The following is a 17,167-nucleotide window of genomic DNA, read 5'->3' as shown; positions in this document are numbered from 1 at the left end:
GAAGTGCCCATCAAGCCAATCTAGTTTGTGGGAGGTGCTTCAGGAAGCATGGGTGACATCTCTTCAAATTTTCAGCTAGAATGCTAAAGGTCTGGTTCTAATTGTTCTAAGGCTATAATTGCTGAAAATGGGAGCAAAGTTCGAAGGACACTATTTCAATTAAAATATTTTTTTTCTAACCTTGGCAATGACTATATTTTCTATTCATTTTGCTATAGTTCCTATTCAGACTCATTTCAAGTACACCGATCTGCCATAACATTATAACCACTGACAGGTGAAGTGAATAACATTTATAATCTCATTATCATGGTACCTGTCAGTGGGTGGGACATATTAGGCAGCAAGTGAACATGCTGTCCTCAAAGTTGATGTGTTAGAAGCAGATAAAATGTGCAAGCGTAAGGATCTGAGCGACTTTGACAAGGGCCAAATTGTGATGGCTAGACGACCTGGTCAGAGCATCTCCAAAACTGTAGCCCTTGTGGGGCGTTCCCGGTCTGCAGTGATTAGTACCTATTAAAAGTAGGCCAAAGGAAGGAAAATCGGTGAACCGGCAACAGCGTCATGAGCGACCAAGGCTCATTGATGCATATGGGGAGTGAAGGCTGTCCCTTGTGGTGCTATCCAACAGATAAGCTACTGTAGCTCAAATTGCTGACATTGTTAATGCTGGTACGAATAGAAAGGTGTCAGAAGACACCGTGCATCATAGATTATTGCGTATGGGGCTGTGTAGCCACAGACCAGTCAGGGTGCCCATGCTGACCACTGTCCACTGCCGAAAGCGCCTACAATGCAAGGCACGTGAGCATCAGAACTGGACCACAGATAAATCACATTTTATTTTACATCACGTGGATTGCCGGGTGCGTGTGCGTTGCTTACCTGGAAAACGCATGGTACCAGGTTGTACTATAGGAAAAAGGCAAGACAGCGGAGGCAGTGTGGTGCATTGGGCAATGTTCTGCTGGGAAACCTTGGGTCATGCCATTCATGTGGATGTTTCTTTGACATTTAACACTTGACCCAGGCATTATTGGAGACCATGTGCACCTCTTCATGGCAACGGTATTCCCTGATGACATTGGCCTCTTTCAGCAGGATAATGCTCCCTGCCACAAAGGAACACAATTAGTTTGTGTTTACTTGGCCTCCAAATTCCCCAGATCTCAATCCAATTGAGCATCTGTGGGATGTGCTGGACAAACCGGTCCGATCCATGGAGGGCCCCACCTTACAACTTACAAGACTTAAAGGATCTGCTGCTAATGTTTTGGTGCCAGATACCATAGCACACCTTCAGAGGTCTAGTGGAGTTCATGCCTCAACTATTTTTGTGGCAAAAGGGGGACCTACGCAATATTAGGGAGGTGGTCATAATGTTATGGCTGATCAGTGTATGTTTTCATGGACAACAAGGATGTTTCTAAGTGACCCAAAACTTTTGAATGGTAGTGTATACCGTTAGGTAAAATATTTGGACACTGACACAATTGATTTTTGCTTTGTACGCCACCACAATGGATATGAAATGAAACAGATGCAATTGAAACAGATGCAATTGAAGTGCAGACATTTAGCTTTCATTTAAGCGGTTGAACAAATACATAGTCCACTTATTTCTAGGGCTCAAATGTAATTGGAAAAATTAACACAATCATAAATACAATTTTCATTTTTATACTTCAAGTAGTCATTGCCTGCAAAGGATGCTTATCCATGCGTCTGGAACGCATGGATGTCACGCTTGGTGTCCTCCTTTGTGATGCTTTGCCAGGCCTTTACTGCAGCCGTATTCTGTTCTTGTTTGTTTGTGGGTCTTCAGCAAGTTTTGTCTTCAGCCAGTGAAATGCATGCTCGATTTGGTTGAGATCAGGTGATTGACTCGGCCAGTGCAGAATATTCCACTTCTTTGCCTTAAAAAACTCCTGGGTTGCTTTCGCTGTATGATTGGAGCCATTGTCCATCTGTGAAGTGAAGTGCCGTCCAATTAACTTTGCTGAATTTGCCTGAATCTGAGCAGACAATATATCCCTATACACTTCAGATTTCATCCGGCTGCTTCTGTCTTCTGTCACTTCATCAGTAAACACTAGTGACCCAGTGCCATGGGAATCCATGGATGGCTATGCCATCACACTGCCTCCACTGTTTTCCAGATGATGTAGTATGCTTCAGATCATGAGCTGTTCCAAGCCTTCTCCATACTTTTTTCTTCCCATCATTCTGATTCATCAGGTTGATCTTAGTTTAATCTGTCCAATGATTGCTGTTCCAAACCTGGGCTGGCCTTTTTTAAATGTTTTTTGGTGACATCTAATCTGGCCTTTCTGTTCTTGAAGCTTATGAATGGTTTGCACCTTGTGGTGAACCCTCTGTATTTGCTCTCTTAAAGTCATCTCTTTATGGTAGACTTGAATAATGATATGCCTACCTCCTGGAGTGTTCTTCACTTGGCTGGATGTTGTGAAGGGGTTTTTCTTTACCATGGAAAGAATCCAACAATCATCCATCACTGATGTGTTGCCGGGCTCACCAGTGCAATCTATTTTTCTCAGAATGTACCAGACTGTTTATTTGACCACTCCTAATGTTCCTGCTATCTCTCTGATGGATTTTTATTTTATTTAGGATTTTTTCATTTTTTGCAGCCTAAGGATGGCCTGTTTCACTTGACCGCATGTTATGGGTTCACAGCAACACCTTCCAAATACGAATGCCACACCTGGAATCAACTCCAGACCTTTCACCTGCTTAATTGATGAAGAAATAACTAAAGAATATTCCATAGCTTTCCATGAAACAGCTTTTGAGTCAACTGTCCAATTACTTTTGGTCCCTTGAGAAAAGGGTCCTGGTGCTGGTGTGACGTCTGTTCATGGGATACTCTAAGAAGTTCAAGATGACGGTCAATCTCCCTCGGTCTGGGGCTCCATGCAAGATCTCACCTTGTGGGGCATCAATGATCATGAAGAAGGTGAGGGATCAGCCCAGAACTACACGGCAGGACCTGGTCAATGACCTGAAGAGAGCTGGGACCACAGTCTCAAAGAAAACCATTAGTAACACACTACACCGTCATGGATTAAAATCCTGCAGCGCACTCAAGGTCCCCCTGCTCAAGCCAGCGCATGTCCGGGCCCGTCTGAAGTTTGCCGCTGATCCAGAGGAGGAATGGGAGAAGGTCATGTGGTCTGATGAGACAAAAATAGTGCTTTTTGGTCTAAACTCCACTCGCCGTGTTTGGAGGAAGAAGAAGGATGAGTACCACCCCAAGAACACCATCCCAACCGTGAAGCATGGAGGTGGAAACATCATTCTTTGGGGATGCTTTTCTGCAAAGGGGACAGGACGACTGCGCACCGTATTGAGGGGAGGATGGATGGGGCCATGTATCGCAAGATCTTTGCCAACAACCTCCTTCCCTCACTAAGAGCATTGAAGATGGATCGTGGCTGTGTCTTCCAGCATGACAACGACCCGAAACACACAGCCAGGGCAACTAAGGAGTGGCTCCGTAAGAAGCATCTCAAGGTCCTGGAGTGGCCTAGCCAGTCTCCAGACCTGAACCCAATAGAAAATCTTTGCCAAATCGGCAGTGTATCAAATACTTGTTCTCCCCACTGTATTACCAATTCTCCAAGGTTATGCAAACTTTTGAGCACAACTTTAAAAATATTAATAAAAATGTAATAACATGAAATACAATTGAATATAACATTTAAAATACACACATTAAGAAATGCACAGTGGACAATAAAGATGGGAGTTAGGGTTACATTTACATTTAATTATGGACACAAGAACATCAAGGTCAAGGCTACTTTGTACGACATGATTGGGTGCGTAAAAGCCAGAAGCAGTTCTTTCTAACTCTGATAGCTTGCGCTATCTCAAGGACTAGCCGGTCTTGTGGGCAAGTTCGATACCTGCAGGTTTTTCTTTGTTTATTTTTAAGGTAAGATAATGTTGATGTTTTTCTGAGATACAGCCTTATATACAAACAATAACTAAAACTTTGTCCATTCAGGATGACAGGGACTCTCAGCCAAGTATACTTAATGTTTTGCTGCCCTGCAAAGGACAGATTTTTCTGATTCCCAGCCTAGATCTCATCATAGTCGTCTCAGTGATCACTGTTTTGCGTCTAGCATTTCTTTAGACAGATGGATATTCCCATGAAAACCTCATGCATAGCCACATGCAAGCTCACTAATTCACCTTAATGTTGTTCCTTTCAGAAATCGAAATATTCCAAAACTGTTTCCTCCTCAGTGCTCACAGAGACGACTCGAAAAACCTACTCATGCAATGGAAAACCTGAGACAATGGAAAAAAGCTACATTTATCGGTTGTTTTCCAGAGTGACTCACAAAAGCAATTATGGTCACCTGTCATGCCCAAGGACAGAACGACAGATTTTTTTTATAAATGTTTGTTTGCCAGCTCGGCCAAACGAATGGAGATAACTGTTCTCTCAAGTTATTTTATTTAAGTGGCCTATAAAATGTCCTTTGACAGCTGAGGGAACTGTGACTTGTTCATTTTATGAGCTATATTCTGACAGTGCTTTGCTGCGACACAGCCCCACGCATTTTGACAGTCAGGAGACACTTTCCAACTACCATACACTTTCAAACTACAAGTCCAACTACCTTACATCAATCCCACTGAAAGCTTCACTGTCTCTTCAAGCTTACAGCCCACATCCGCTATCAAATGTCCATGTGGTACTGGGTCGTGTTTGATTGTCATTTCCAGTTAACGCTAAGAGAAAAAGAAGCTCTTTATACAAGGGGAAGGGAAGCCTTTAGTGGCTTCCAGGAAGGCACTGACACGGCGCACCGCCAATGACTGATTAAAAACTATGTATCAATCATGAAAACACTTGGCCTCACAGCCAACCCCATTTCTCAGCACTGGCCTTTCACTAAGTGCTTGTCTTTGCTCTGAACAGGCTGTGGTGCTTCTAAATAGTTTATTGGGGCAGCTAGAGTTTATTGCTTTAATGAACGAATATCCCAAAAGACAATGCCTGGCAGATTAATAAAGTTGCTTAACTCCTATCCACCAGTTGTTGTGTACTCAAGTATGGGAAATCTCAGATTTTGGTTCTCTGGGTCAGACCGCTATGTATAATGCTACCAAGACCAGACGGGAAAGGGCAGCTCCAACAACGGTATACCTCCCGCCATTGTTACTTTTAGGCCTTCTACTGTCATAGCGACATTTTTTTTTAAACCCTATTTTTGCCCCTGCCTGGCATATGTAAGCAAGCATGTGCGGCTGATGGGCAGTTTGGCGTGGCAATCCTTCTAGAGGACGATGCGAGGAAATGACTGTTATCAGTCATGCTGATGACGCAGAACACAGTCAGGGCTCTGCTTCAATCCACAACTTATTATTGGTAATTACAAAAAATTCACATTTGGCCTTCCTCTACATCTTTATCTCTGAATATTTCTTAATGCCCAATTATTGCTTTTTTTGTCACAGTTATAAATGATTCTGTATCTTCCCTCAGAACTCATTTTTAGCTTAGTCATCATACCAGTGATTCAGTTCTACCTGAAATTGCGGCACAACAGTAACTTCAGTGTGAGTTAACATTTTCTTCTCAGCTCAACTCCTTTTTCCCCTCTCTCCCTGCTCAGGGTTCCTGTGTCGTGCTTTGCAGTCGACAGTATCTACGAAGTGTCACCTCCTCGGGTAGACAAGGAGAGCAGGGAGGTCTTCGAGGGCCACGTGCTGACCGGGCTAGGCCAGGTTCGGGCACTGTGCCGAGAGGACACGCTGATGTACAGAGAATACATCAAGAACAGGTACATGTGATGCGGCGGAAGGAAAACCACAACTCAACCATGGAGCAACCACACCTCAACATTGGATGAACCAACGCCCTCTGGCCAAACCTCTACAGTTATATGTTGAAATAGAGCTCTTATGATATCTCACCAAAGCACCATTGTATCGCCTGAATTGGCAGTGTTTAGCAAATTCCAGACCCAGCCATTAATATGTTGATGTGTGTGTTACTTTTGTTTTGGGTATGGCATCAGTGCTGGGTTTGCTATCAGTTAGAATGCATGAGCAGAAATATGGTGATTCATTTTTGATTTTATAGGCCTGTTAACACCTGCAAGTACCCGGACTGTTACCAAAAACCTGATCACCTTGCCGAGGAGGTTCTTTTAACAAGACAGTAACCCAAAGCACATAAAAAAATCCTTAACTGTCTACAAAAATCAACATTGCAGTCTTTGGACTTAAAGACATTAAGTATATATGAACTGTGGAAGATCCATCTGAATGTGTTCTCCAACTAAATATATTCATAAAAGTCCATGTTTCCGTTAACTTTGTAATGTATTGAAAGTCTTTGAAAATCACGATGTCACTCATTATTGTCTTACTCAACAAAATCTTTCTGCAAGTAATTATGTTTGTCTAAAATAAGCCATTTGTTCTATATTTTATTTTATACATTAATTTTTATTCTTCAGTGAAAGTGACAATAGTTTTTAACCTACCAAGGTTAGCAAGTGCTCATTTTATTTTTATATGATTTTCTCTCAGGCATTTTACACATGCTTTCCTGTAAAATACTGCCTTTGACTTTGAAATTAATTTGTTGGATAGCATTGTCTCGTCTTTTTTGGAAGGATGTTGGACAAAAGAAACATTATATAAATACAACATATAGTTTTTATTTCAGTTTTACATATAAAATGGAAATTATATTATTTACATTATCACTTAACTTTTATTTGTGGTAATGTATTTTGTTTAAGATAACTGCATTATTGTAAATAATTTCCATATTAAACATGTATTTATTACATGTAATCATTTTAGGTTTGTTTATAAGTGACAGGTAAGGAAAATAAAATTGCAACTTACAAACAGCTTTTGCATTAAGAATAAGACCAAGCCACTTCGTCATAATCTCATGTCTTATTCCTACCCTGTACTCCTTTTCTTGTTTCCATGCCGCTTTTGCTGCAAAATTACTGCACATGAAAGAAATCCACTTTTGCAGGCAGTATTATTATGTCCATTTAAAATTATTTGTCTGGTGGTGACACTTTGCCCACCCAAGGAACAACCTGAATAAAAGAGTGGAGAAACATAAATGCAGATGCTTCTGCATGATATGATGTTAACTGCAATTCCCATCATACCAGGCTCTGGCATTTCTTACAACGATGAGCAATGTGAAAGTGATGTTGACAGAGGGTTCATTAGTGGGGCATGGATGATACTGAATGGCTTGATGAGTGTGAAAACTATGTGAATCAAATGCTAATGAGGAAATATCTTTTGGAAGAATACTGGAGGGATGGAACAGCGGAGTTCAAGACACTCGCACCTATGCCAAGGTTCTTTGAAGCTATATTCGCAGCTTGTGGTGGATCTTGCACCCATAGATGCTTCATGATGGTTTTTCTTCTTATTTGTCACCCTTCTGTAAGTCTGTCTCCATCAATATCCCTCCCTCAATCTATCCATCAGTCTGTCTTTTCAACAATGTCTGTCTCTCCCCCCATCAATCTGTCTCTTCTACAGTACTGTGCAAAAGTCTGCAAAAAAGGCACTTTAAAGTTGAAGTAAGCCATTTATTTGGGTGGTTTGTGTGTTGTCTGTCTCCACATCAATATATTTCTGTCCATCTATGTCTGTCTGTATCAATGTCTGGCTCAATCTCTGTGAATGTACACCAATCAAACCGATGCATCTCAGTTTGTAGCGTAGGGGCTGTGTGGCCGCTGACCAGTCAGGATGCCCATGTTGACCCATGTACTACTGCTGAAAGCGCCTACAATGGGCACGTGAGCATAAGAACTGGACTACGGAGCAATGGAAGAAGGTGGCCTGGTCTGATGAATCACGTTTCCTTTTAAATCACGTGGATGGCCAGGTAGGTGTGCATTGCTTACCTGGGGAACACATGACACCAGGATGCACTATGGGGAAAAAGTCAAGCTGGTGGAGGCAGTGTGATGCTTTGGGCAATGTTCTCCTGGCAATCCTTGAGTCCTGCCATTCATGTGGATGTTACTTTGACACGTACCACCTACCTAAGCATTGGTGCAGAACATGTGCACCCTTTCATGGCAACGGTATTGCCTGATGGAATTGGCCTCTTTCAGAAGGGTAATGAGACCTGCCACAAATAAAATATGGTTCAGGAATGGTTTGAGCCCTTCGGGGGAAGAGTCACTGGCTTGTTGTTGACTCTCTATTGCGCACTTGTGCAGTTGGGCTGTACGCTGCTAGCAATACTCGGCCCTCATTCAGGGGGGTTGCGGTTGGTGGGTGTCCCTTTGGTTGATGCCTGGCAATGTGGTTGGATTGATTTCCTGCCTGTTGGGCCCTGTCCGGGGCCTCCCCCGGGTAGGGCCACAGTGTCACCGGACCCCCCCCCGTCTCAGTTTCCAAGGTGTTACGCTGCTATATTATTGTGCTGGGGGACATGAGGGATGTACTACTAACTTTTCTCAGTTTCCTCCAATTTTAAATTTTAGAAGGAGATGAGGTCCTGGTCCACACCGGCGGATTACCTGGTTTGGGGGGACCGTTGCTGTTCCTGTCCTTGTCCACCTGGTCATACTTCTGACCTAATCTAAAATCGAATATACTCTGGATTTAGCCAAGAGAAATTTATTTATTATTCCAATTGGACTCTTAATATCTCACCCGGCACAGCCAGAAGAGGACTGGTCACCCCTCTGAGCCTGGGTCCTCTCTAGGTTTCTTCCTAAAATTCGACCTTCTTAGGGAGTTTTTCCTAGCCACTGAAATTCAACACTGCTGTTGTTTGCTCCTTGGGGTTTAAGGCCGGGTGTCTCTGTAAAGCACTTTGTGACAACTGCTGTTGTAAAAAGCGCTTTATAAATAAATTTTGATTGATTTTTGATTGATTTGAGTAACACAACAACAAGTTCATGGTGTTGACAGCACTTCCCCAGATCTCAATCCAATTGAGCATCTGTGGGATGTGCTGGACAAACAGGTCGGTTCCATGGAGGCCCCACCTCGTAACATACAGGACTTAAAGGATCTGCTGCTAACGTCTTGGTGCCAGATACCACAGCACACCTTCAGAGGTCTAGTGGAGTCCATGTCTCGACAGGTCAGGGCTGTTTTGGCGGCAAAACGGACCTACACAATATTAGGCAGGTGGTCATAATGTTATAGCTGATCTGTGTATATCTCTGTCAATTTCTGAGCCTCAATTAATTTGTCTCCCAATTAATGTCTATCTCTGTCAATGTATATCTGTCTCTTTCTCAATAAATGTCTGAGAGGAAATGGTGTAAGGAGGAGTGCGGGAAATGAGCGACTGCACAAGGCTGCTTGTGGGAAAAGCTAACATGTCATATGAAGTTGCCCTAACTACTGTAACACTGTAAAAATATAGTAACATCATTGCTGTGAGGTATGTATTACTTCAGGTCATGGTTATATGGTTGTGACAGTAAGTTATTAAGGAAGGTTTTCCATGTGTAACTACATTTTTCTTATTATGTTCCACTATGTAATATTTGGACTTGCCCATTTTAAAGTCCACTATTTAATCAACATACTAATGTAAGGACTACATTATTACTTCAGTTATTACTGTGGTAGTTACACAGCTATTAATTATTCCAAATTAAATCATTCATATTTATATGAGAGTCTGTTTGATTATGTAATTTCAGGAGACACGTTTTTCTATCCACATGCATACTCTCGTGGGCATTGTCTGTTAGTAATCACTGTTGCTAGACTTGTAATCACAAGAAAAATTCACAGAAAGCTGTAATGGTTATCGTTTGTCTCTGGTGGCTGATTAGCTATTCTTATTTCTCTGGCAATGCATCATAATCCTGTCAGTACAATGTTATTTTTAATTGTTATTTCAAATTGCTTTAATCTGGTTTACATAACAGCTAAATGCTAGATGTGCCCTACCTTGATTTAGTGTCTCTCCTTCGTAAAAGTTTGTATTAAGTCACCTTAAATGTGTGTGCGATTTATTCATCTTATGGTCAAGTGCCATATTGTGGCCAGTGTTATGACCTGTCAGTTGTAGATCGTGGGCCTGTAACTGGAAAGGTTGCAGGAGGGAATCCCTGAGTGGTGATATGTCTTAATGCACTTGAGCAAGGCACTAACCCTAATTGCTCAAGGATGCTCTCAATAATGCCAGACTAAGTCGTGGTCCAGTGGTAGTCGTGGTCCATCTCCAACCACAATCATCCATCACAAGCATTTACCTACATCTCTATCCCCTCCATCTCCAACCACAAACATCCATCACAATAATCTACCTACATCTCTATCCCCTCCATCTCCAACCACAAACATCCATCACAATAATCTACCTACATCTCTATCCCCTCCATCTCCAACCACAAACATCCATCACAATAATCTACCTACATCTCTATCCCCTCCATCTCCAACCACAAACATCCATCACAATAATCTACCTACATCTCTATCCCCTCCATCTCCAACCACAAACATCCATCACAATAATCTACCTACATCTCTATCCCCTCCATCTCCAACCACAAACATCCATCACAATAATCTACCTACATCTCTATCCCCTCCATCTCCAACCACAAACATCCATCACAATAATCTACCTACATCTCTATCCCCTCCATCTCCAACCACAAACATCCATCATAATAATCTACCTACATCTCTATCCCCTCCATCTCCAACCACAAACATCCATCACAATAATCTACCTACATCTCTATCCCCTCCATCTCCAACCACAAACATCCATCACAATAATCTACCTACATCTCTATCCCCTCCATCTCCAACCACAAACATCCATCACAATAATCTACCTACATCTCTATCCCCTCCATCTCCAACCACAAACATCCATCACAATAATCTACCTACATATCTATCCCCTCCATCTCCAACCACAAACATCCATCACAATAATCTACCTACATATCTATCCCCTCCATCTCCAACCACAAACATCCATCACAATAATCTACCTACATCTCTATCCCCTCCATCTCCAACCACAAACATCCATCACAATAATCTACCTACATCTCTATCCCCTCCATCTCCAACCACAAACATCCATCACAATAATCTACCTACATCTCTATCCCCTCCATCTCCAACCACAAACATCCATCACAATAATCTACCTACATCTCTATCCCCTCCATCTCCAACCACAAACATCCATCACAATAATCTACCTACATCTCTATCCCCTCCATCTCCAACCACAAACATCCATCACAATAATCTACCTACATCTCTATCCCCTCCATCTCCAACCACAAACATCCATCACAATAATCTACCTACATCTCTATCCCCTCCATCTCCAACCACAAACATCCATCACAATAATCTACCTACATCTCTATCCCCTCCATCTCCAACCACAAACATCCATCACAATAATCTACCTACATCTCTATCCCCTCCATCTCTAACCACAAACATCCATCACAATCATTTTCTTTTTGTTCTTTTTGCTCCTCTTAACTACCTTTCTCTCTTGAACCTCTCAACTGTCCACATTTTCCCCTCCTTTTATGTATTTTGTTTATGTATTTTTCTATTTTTTTCACTCTAAAGGTCTGTAGGCATAAACCACCTGAAATGAGGTAAACAAGGTGTTTTTTTACCCAAACGGCAGGTGTCAAATATCACTCATATGTTTTGGTCACACACTGCTCACACCTGAAATGTATGAATAATCTGCAGCTAGCTACCTGTCATGGGTTAGCAATCCTGACAAATGTCAGTCAATTGTCAAATATTCATTGGTTGGCTAGTTGACCACTGGAATAGTGATCATTCTACATGCATGCTTCTTTCTAAAGGAGTACTCCTGCTGTGGAAATTACATAATCAATAGGGGGCTGTATAAAAACGACAGTAATATCTTTTTCAATCGCTTTGTCCCTGTCCTTCCTCTACTTATTACACCCCCCTAATTGTGGTTGCTTGGCAACCAGAAGACCTGTAGTGGTTAAACTAGATACCAATGACAGATGTGCCCTCCTCCATCTCTCTCACATTTTAGAGATGTAGCATACATTGTTGTCCAGAGTGACTTAGAGGAAGTCTGAAGATTCCAAATGGTGATTGAATTGCAGTGACTTTTGTTTAGAGTGCATTTCTGCTGATATCAGGGGGCCATTTATTTATTTGACCATTGTCAAAACCAATAGCTATCATTACGGTTGTATGAATGGTTATCAAAATGTGCAATAATAGTCACTTGTGTCCTGTGTAAGGTCCTGTGTAATAGTCACTTGGTCTCATCTATGCTTGTCTAAATAAATGGTCCCAAAAAATAACCCTTTGTAAAGTAATTGTGTGAAAATATAGAGTGTAAGCACATAAACAGTGAATGACTGTTGGAAAAGAGAAAGAATGACGAACTTGGGGAATTGAATTATAGATGGTGTCTAGGTACAGCTGGTATATTCCCTGGTCTGGACATACAGCTGCAATGCTATGGTATGTACGGTACTAACCCCTTGTGTTGGCTTCAGGAGGTGTCGAATGACTTGGTGTTATTCATTCGTTGATGAGTGGTGCTTTAAGCTAGCCACCGGGTGGGAATATTGGTTACCACAGTTGTTATTTAAATTGTGTTCGTAAGCACCTGGAAATGGATTTGCCCCATACGATAAGGAAAATGTAGTCCCCCCACCCTCCGAGAAACATTTTAATAACATCAAATTGATCAGTTTAGACATTGTTGAAGTTGTAAATTACTATTGTGGTTGGAAACAGCAGATTTTTTATGAAATATCTACATAGTGTACCGAGGCCCATTATCAGCAACCAACAGTCCTGTGTTCCAATGGCACAGTTGTGTTTGCTAGTCCAAGTAAATCATGTTAAAAGGCTAATTGATCATTAGAAAACCTGTTTGCAATTGTTAGCTCAGCTGAAAACTGTTGTGCTGATTAAAGAAACTATAATTGGCCTTCTTTAAACTAGTTGAGTATCTGGAACGTCAGCAATTGTGGGTTTGATTACAGGCTCAAGATTGTCAGTCTATTGTTGTTCTGAGAAATGAAGGAATCTGAAGATCTTGTACAACACTGTGTATTTCTCCCTTCACAGAACAGCGCAAACTGGCACTAATAAGAATAGAAAGAGGAGTGGGAGGCTCTGGTGCAGAACTGAGCAAGAGGACTAATACATTAGTGTCTAATTTGAGAAACACCTCTCAAATCCTCAGCTAGCAGTTTCATTAAATAGCACCCACAAAACACCAGTCTCAACGTCAGGGGTAAAGAGGCACCTCTGGGATGCTAGGATTCTAGTTGCAAAGAAAAAGCTATATCTCAGACTGGCCAATAAAAAAAAGATTAAGAAGGGCAAAAGTACACACTGGACAGAGAAAGATTGCAGAAAAAGTAATACGGACAGAAAAATCAAAGTTTGAGGTGTTCAGATAACAAAGAAGAACATTTGTGAGACAAAGACCAAATGAAAAGATGCTGGGGAGTGCTTGTCAAGCAGGGACGTAGCGAGGCCTATCTTAAGGGGGCTATAGCATTCAATACACATGCCTCATAGGAGCTGGAAATTACACGTTACTAGTTCTTATCCTAATTCACATAGAAAGACACAGATAAATGATTTTCAGCACCATGGATAGCACACCAACAACTACTGTTTATTCCGACATTCTGTCACACGCAAACACACGCATGTACTGGTTTGTTTAATATGGACAACAGGCACTGGACTGAATTATTGCAATGTTATTGAGGAATGTGGAATCAATGCACCGTTTTATGCCATCTCCACAAAATCAATCTCATTTATCGCCTATAATATCCCCAGGCAGGGGCAGCGGATTACTTGGAATAGTATATATAACGGTCTTCCTGATATCTAAGAAAATATTTTAATTATCCTTTCAGTTTTTTTTTTTATTAAAACAACAAGAATTATTTTATTAAATAGTGTTTTTTCCAGATGGTCTGTTGTTTCGCTGCGGATATCTGAGCGGCGTGCTGGCAAGTCTCAGGGGAGAATAGCCCCCGTTGGGTCTGGGCTACATCATGTCTACACATGTTCTACCTTGAGCATGTAATCGGGAGGCGGGTCTTTATCTCTATTTTCTTTATCTATCTCCCTCTCCATGTATCTTTCGCTAGCTACAGTTGGACCTGACGTCACTGGGGTTTAATAGCTCTCCACCGCTTGAAGACACCAGTCTTGACGGTTCTGGCTATTGCGCACTAGTTCATATCCCCCTCGCCGGTCAATGCTTCTATTCGCACCGGCCCTCGGTGTTTCACTCATGCGAGGAAAACGGAACAAAGACGAGGGCTTTACCTGAGTGGTTCCGAAGACAGGGTCAATTGTGATTTGCTGCTAATACGGTTCTCAGAAAGTCGTGTGAAACGGTATGTAGCCTTTATCACCATTTTATATGGAAACTAAAACTTGTTGAATTAATGACATGCTATACTATTGAGAAGTGTCAATTTGTTTCAGTATTTAGAGGGTTTTTGATTGGACAAAACAATATTTTATAACAATACAACATTGTGTTGTCATGGGTGTATTTGTTTTTATCTTGTCCCCGGTTGAAGCGTGTAGCTTACTTGCTCGTGTTTCAGAACCATGGATAGCTCCTACTTTGGCGTAATAGATTTTGGCGTTTCCATGGTGCTGCTTAGGAGTTGCACAATTTTCATGTCACAACCCATCTCTAACTTAGGTGAACCACTCACTTTCGTATTCTTTCTTCAGGAGAAAACAGAAGACACGTGCGCAGACATGAACGATACTTTACTGGGTAACGACACATCGGCGTCAGCCGCGGTGGCTGCAGAGTCGCTCGCTTGGATGGAGGCCGACTTTCCAGAGCGCAACGGTAGCCTGGAGCTGTCCACCTCGCCGCTGGACTTCCAGATCAACCCGTGGGACATTATGCTTTGTATGTCAGGCACCGTTATAGCGTGTGAAAACGCCATCGTTGTGGCTATCATCTGTTACACACCTACCCTGCGAACACCCATGTTCGTGCTTATTGGGAGCCTGGCCACCGCGGATTTACTGGCAGGCATGGGATTAATTCTCAACTTCGTGTTCCAGTACGTTATCTCCTCAGAGACTATCAACCTAATTACCGTTGGTTTCCTAGTGGCCTCCTTCACAGCGTCCATCAGTAGCCTGTTAGCTATTACAGTGGACCGCTACTTCTCTCTTTATAACGCACTGACTTACTTCTCGGAAAAGACTCTCCACTACGTTCACCTGATGCTGGTGGGAACGTGGGGTGTGTCTCTGTTCCTGGGTCTGCTACCCGTTCTGGGTTGGAACTGTCTAGATGACCCAAGCTCGTGCAGCATTGTGCGGCCACTCACTCGCAGCAATGTGATGCTGCTGGCGGTCTCTTTCTTCGTCATCTTCATACTCATGCTGACCCTTTACTTTAAGATCTGCAAGATTGTGTGCCACCACGCGCACCAGATCGCTCTCCAACAGCACTTCTTCACCACGTCGCACTACATGGCCACCAAGAAGGGCGTGTCCACGCTCGCCATCATCCTCGGCACCTTCGGTGCTAGCTGGCTGCCCTTTGCCATATACTGCCTGGTGGGAGAGCGCGAATACCCGTCGGTGTACACGTACGCGACGCTGCTTCCTGCTACCTACAACTCCATGATCAACCCTATCATCTACGCCTACCGTAATGCCGAGATCCAGCGCTCGCTTTACGTCCTTTTCTGCGGCTGCTTTCAGACCAACGTAGCCTACCGTTCTAGGTCACCCAGTGAAGTTTAGAGTGGTGCTGAATGAGAAATGTAAGACTGTGTGCGTGTGCATGTGTGTTTACCACCGACAATTTGCTTTCAGTTGACCGTAAATCCTTTGAACCAGAGGACTCGGTGCTCACATGTATTTTAACAAAAGCATCAGCACTTTATTGCGACTGAAGGCAAGGATACAGTCCGCCTGAAATGCTGTGAACAAGAACTATTGTGACAAAAGTACTGCATTATGTATTTAAACGAGAAAAGAATGAAAAAAAACAAGCACTTTATTGGATGTATTTGAAAGGCCAAAGCAGTATTGCATAGGCCTATATATGTTGGAGTTATCGGCTACTTTGTATGTGTCCGTACTGTGGGTCATTTTCTATTTTGTAAAGTTGTCTATGTGATTGTACATTTTATACGAGATGAGTATGAATAAAATGAAAAAAAGCGAGAACTTAACCAGTGCACCCCCTTCACATGTTTGTTTGTCAGATGTTTTTATGAAAGAATCGTCATATCGTTCGGCACTCGGGTTGTTTTAGTTTAACAGAGCTTCTTCACGGTCTTATTCCTCTCCCCGGTGTCTCCATCCGAAGCCCAGATGAGCCTTTGTTTAAACAGGCTAATGGCACAGTGACTCAGTACCGAAGAATGGCTCCTATTTGCACCCATTCGTATTCAGAACGTGGCTCAAGTTATGTGTGGGGGAGAGAAAGTGATCAGAAAAAACATGCATAAAACTTTGCATAGATGGAGGTTAACTTGTCAACCTTTTTAATCCTACACACCGCTTGCAAAGTCTTCATATTCTGCCTTAAAATGTAGTTTGAAAAAGTATTACATTCTAATATCCCCCTACCAATATGTTACCTAATTGACAAAAACAATAGAACACCTTCTGAATTAATTACAATCATATCTTTACATTTGGGCTATATTTATGGTAGGCTATATTTAATAGAAGCACCTTAAAGGAGCTACTGCAACTCTAAATAATTTGAAAGATTCCACCAAAACTCTTTTCATGTCTCCAATTTTAAATAATCTCCTAAATCAGGGCTGAGATAGCAAACTATCACAGGGTTAGGTCTTTAAGAATATAAAGATGGGTTAAAACCTAGACCTTCACATTGATTTTGTCTGTGACACAGTCCTCAGTCCCTGCTGGTTACGAACATAGCCACAACAGTATGCGTGTATTGAATTAAACCCATGCATGCAATATCAAAATCAAAGCCAAAAGGCTAACTAATTTGGTTACTTACTTTTACACAAGCTTCCTTATTCTTAAAAACAGAGTCATATATAGCCAATGCAGTGTTTTAAAAAAATTATCTTAACTGGTGATTACCTAATTTTAGGATGTAGTTCTTTGT

The 17,167-nt window shown here is 42.0% G+C and overlaps 2 protein-coding genes across 3 annotated transcripts in view; both read left to right on the top strand.

Annotated features, from left to right (window-relative positions):
- The window catches only part of fig4a (FIG4 phosphoinositide 5-phosphatase a), a 71,474-nt gene extending 65,082 nt beyond the window's left edge, over positions 1-6,392 (top strand). For both annotated transcript variants that reach the window (XM_020056278.3, XM_029114442.2), the window contains exon 24: positions 5,658-6,392. In XM_020056278.3, coding sequence (XP_019911837.2) covers positions 5,658-5,835 — 178 coding nt within the window. In that variant the 3' untranslated portion in view covers positions 5,836-6,392. The remainder of the gene's footprint in view (positions 1-5,657) is intronic.
- Positions 6,393-9,141: 2,749 nt separating this feature from the next.
- On the top strand, positions 9,142-16,256 carry LOC105017469 (G-protein coupled receptor 6). The gene is made up of 3 exons (XM_010882118.3): positions 9,142-9,442; positions 14,178-14,429; positions 14,779-16,256. The coding sequence occupies exon 3, from the start codon at positions 14,806-14,808 to the stop codon at positions 15,814-15,816; it is 1,011 nt and encodes a 336-aa protein (XP_010880420.1). The 5' UTR covers positions 9,142-9,442; positions 14,178-14,429; positions 14,779-14,805; the 3' UTR covers positions 15,817-16,256.
- The last annotated feature ends 911 nt before the right edge of the window (positions 16,257-17,167 follow it).

This window comes from Esox lucius, chromosome 18 (genome assembly GCF_011004845.1).
Source record: "Esox lucius isolate fEsoLuc1 chromosome 18, fEsoLuc1.pri, whole genome shotgun sequence".
NCBI classification, from domain to species: Eukaryota; Metazoa; Chordata; class Actinopteri; order Esociformes; family Esocidae; genus Esox; species Esox lucius.
Note: the sequence above shows the minus strand (reverse complement) of the source record. Positions and strands in the feature narration are given on the sequence as shown.

Bases quoted from the DNA above. Each gene is read 5' to 3' on its own strand.
- LOC105017469 (XM_010882118.3), top strand. From the start codon at position 14,806: ATGAACGATACTTTACTGGGTAACGACACATCGGCGTCAGCCGCGGTG.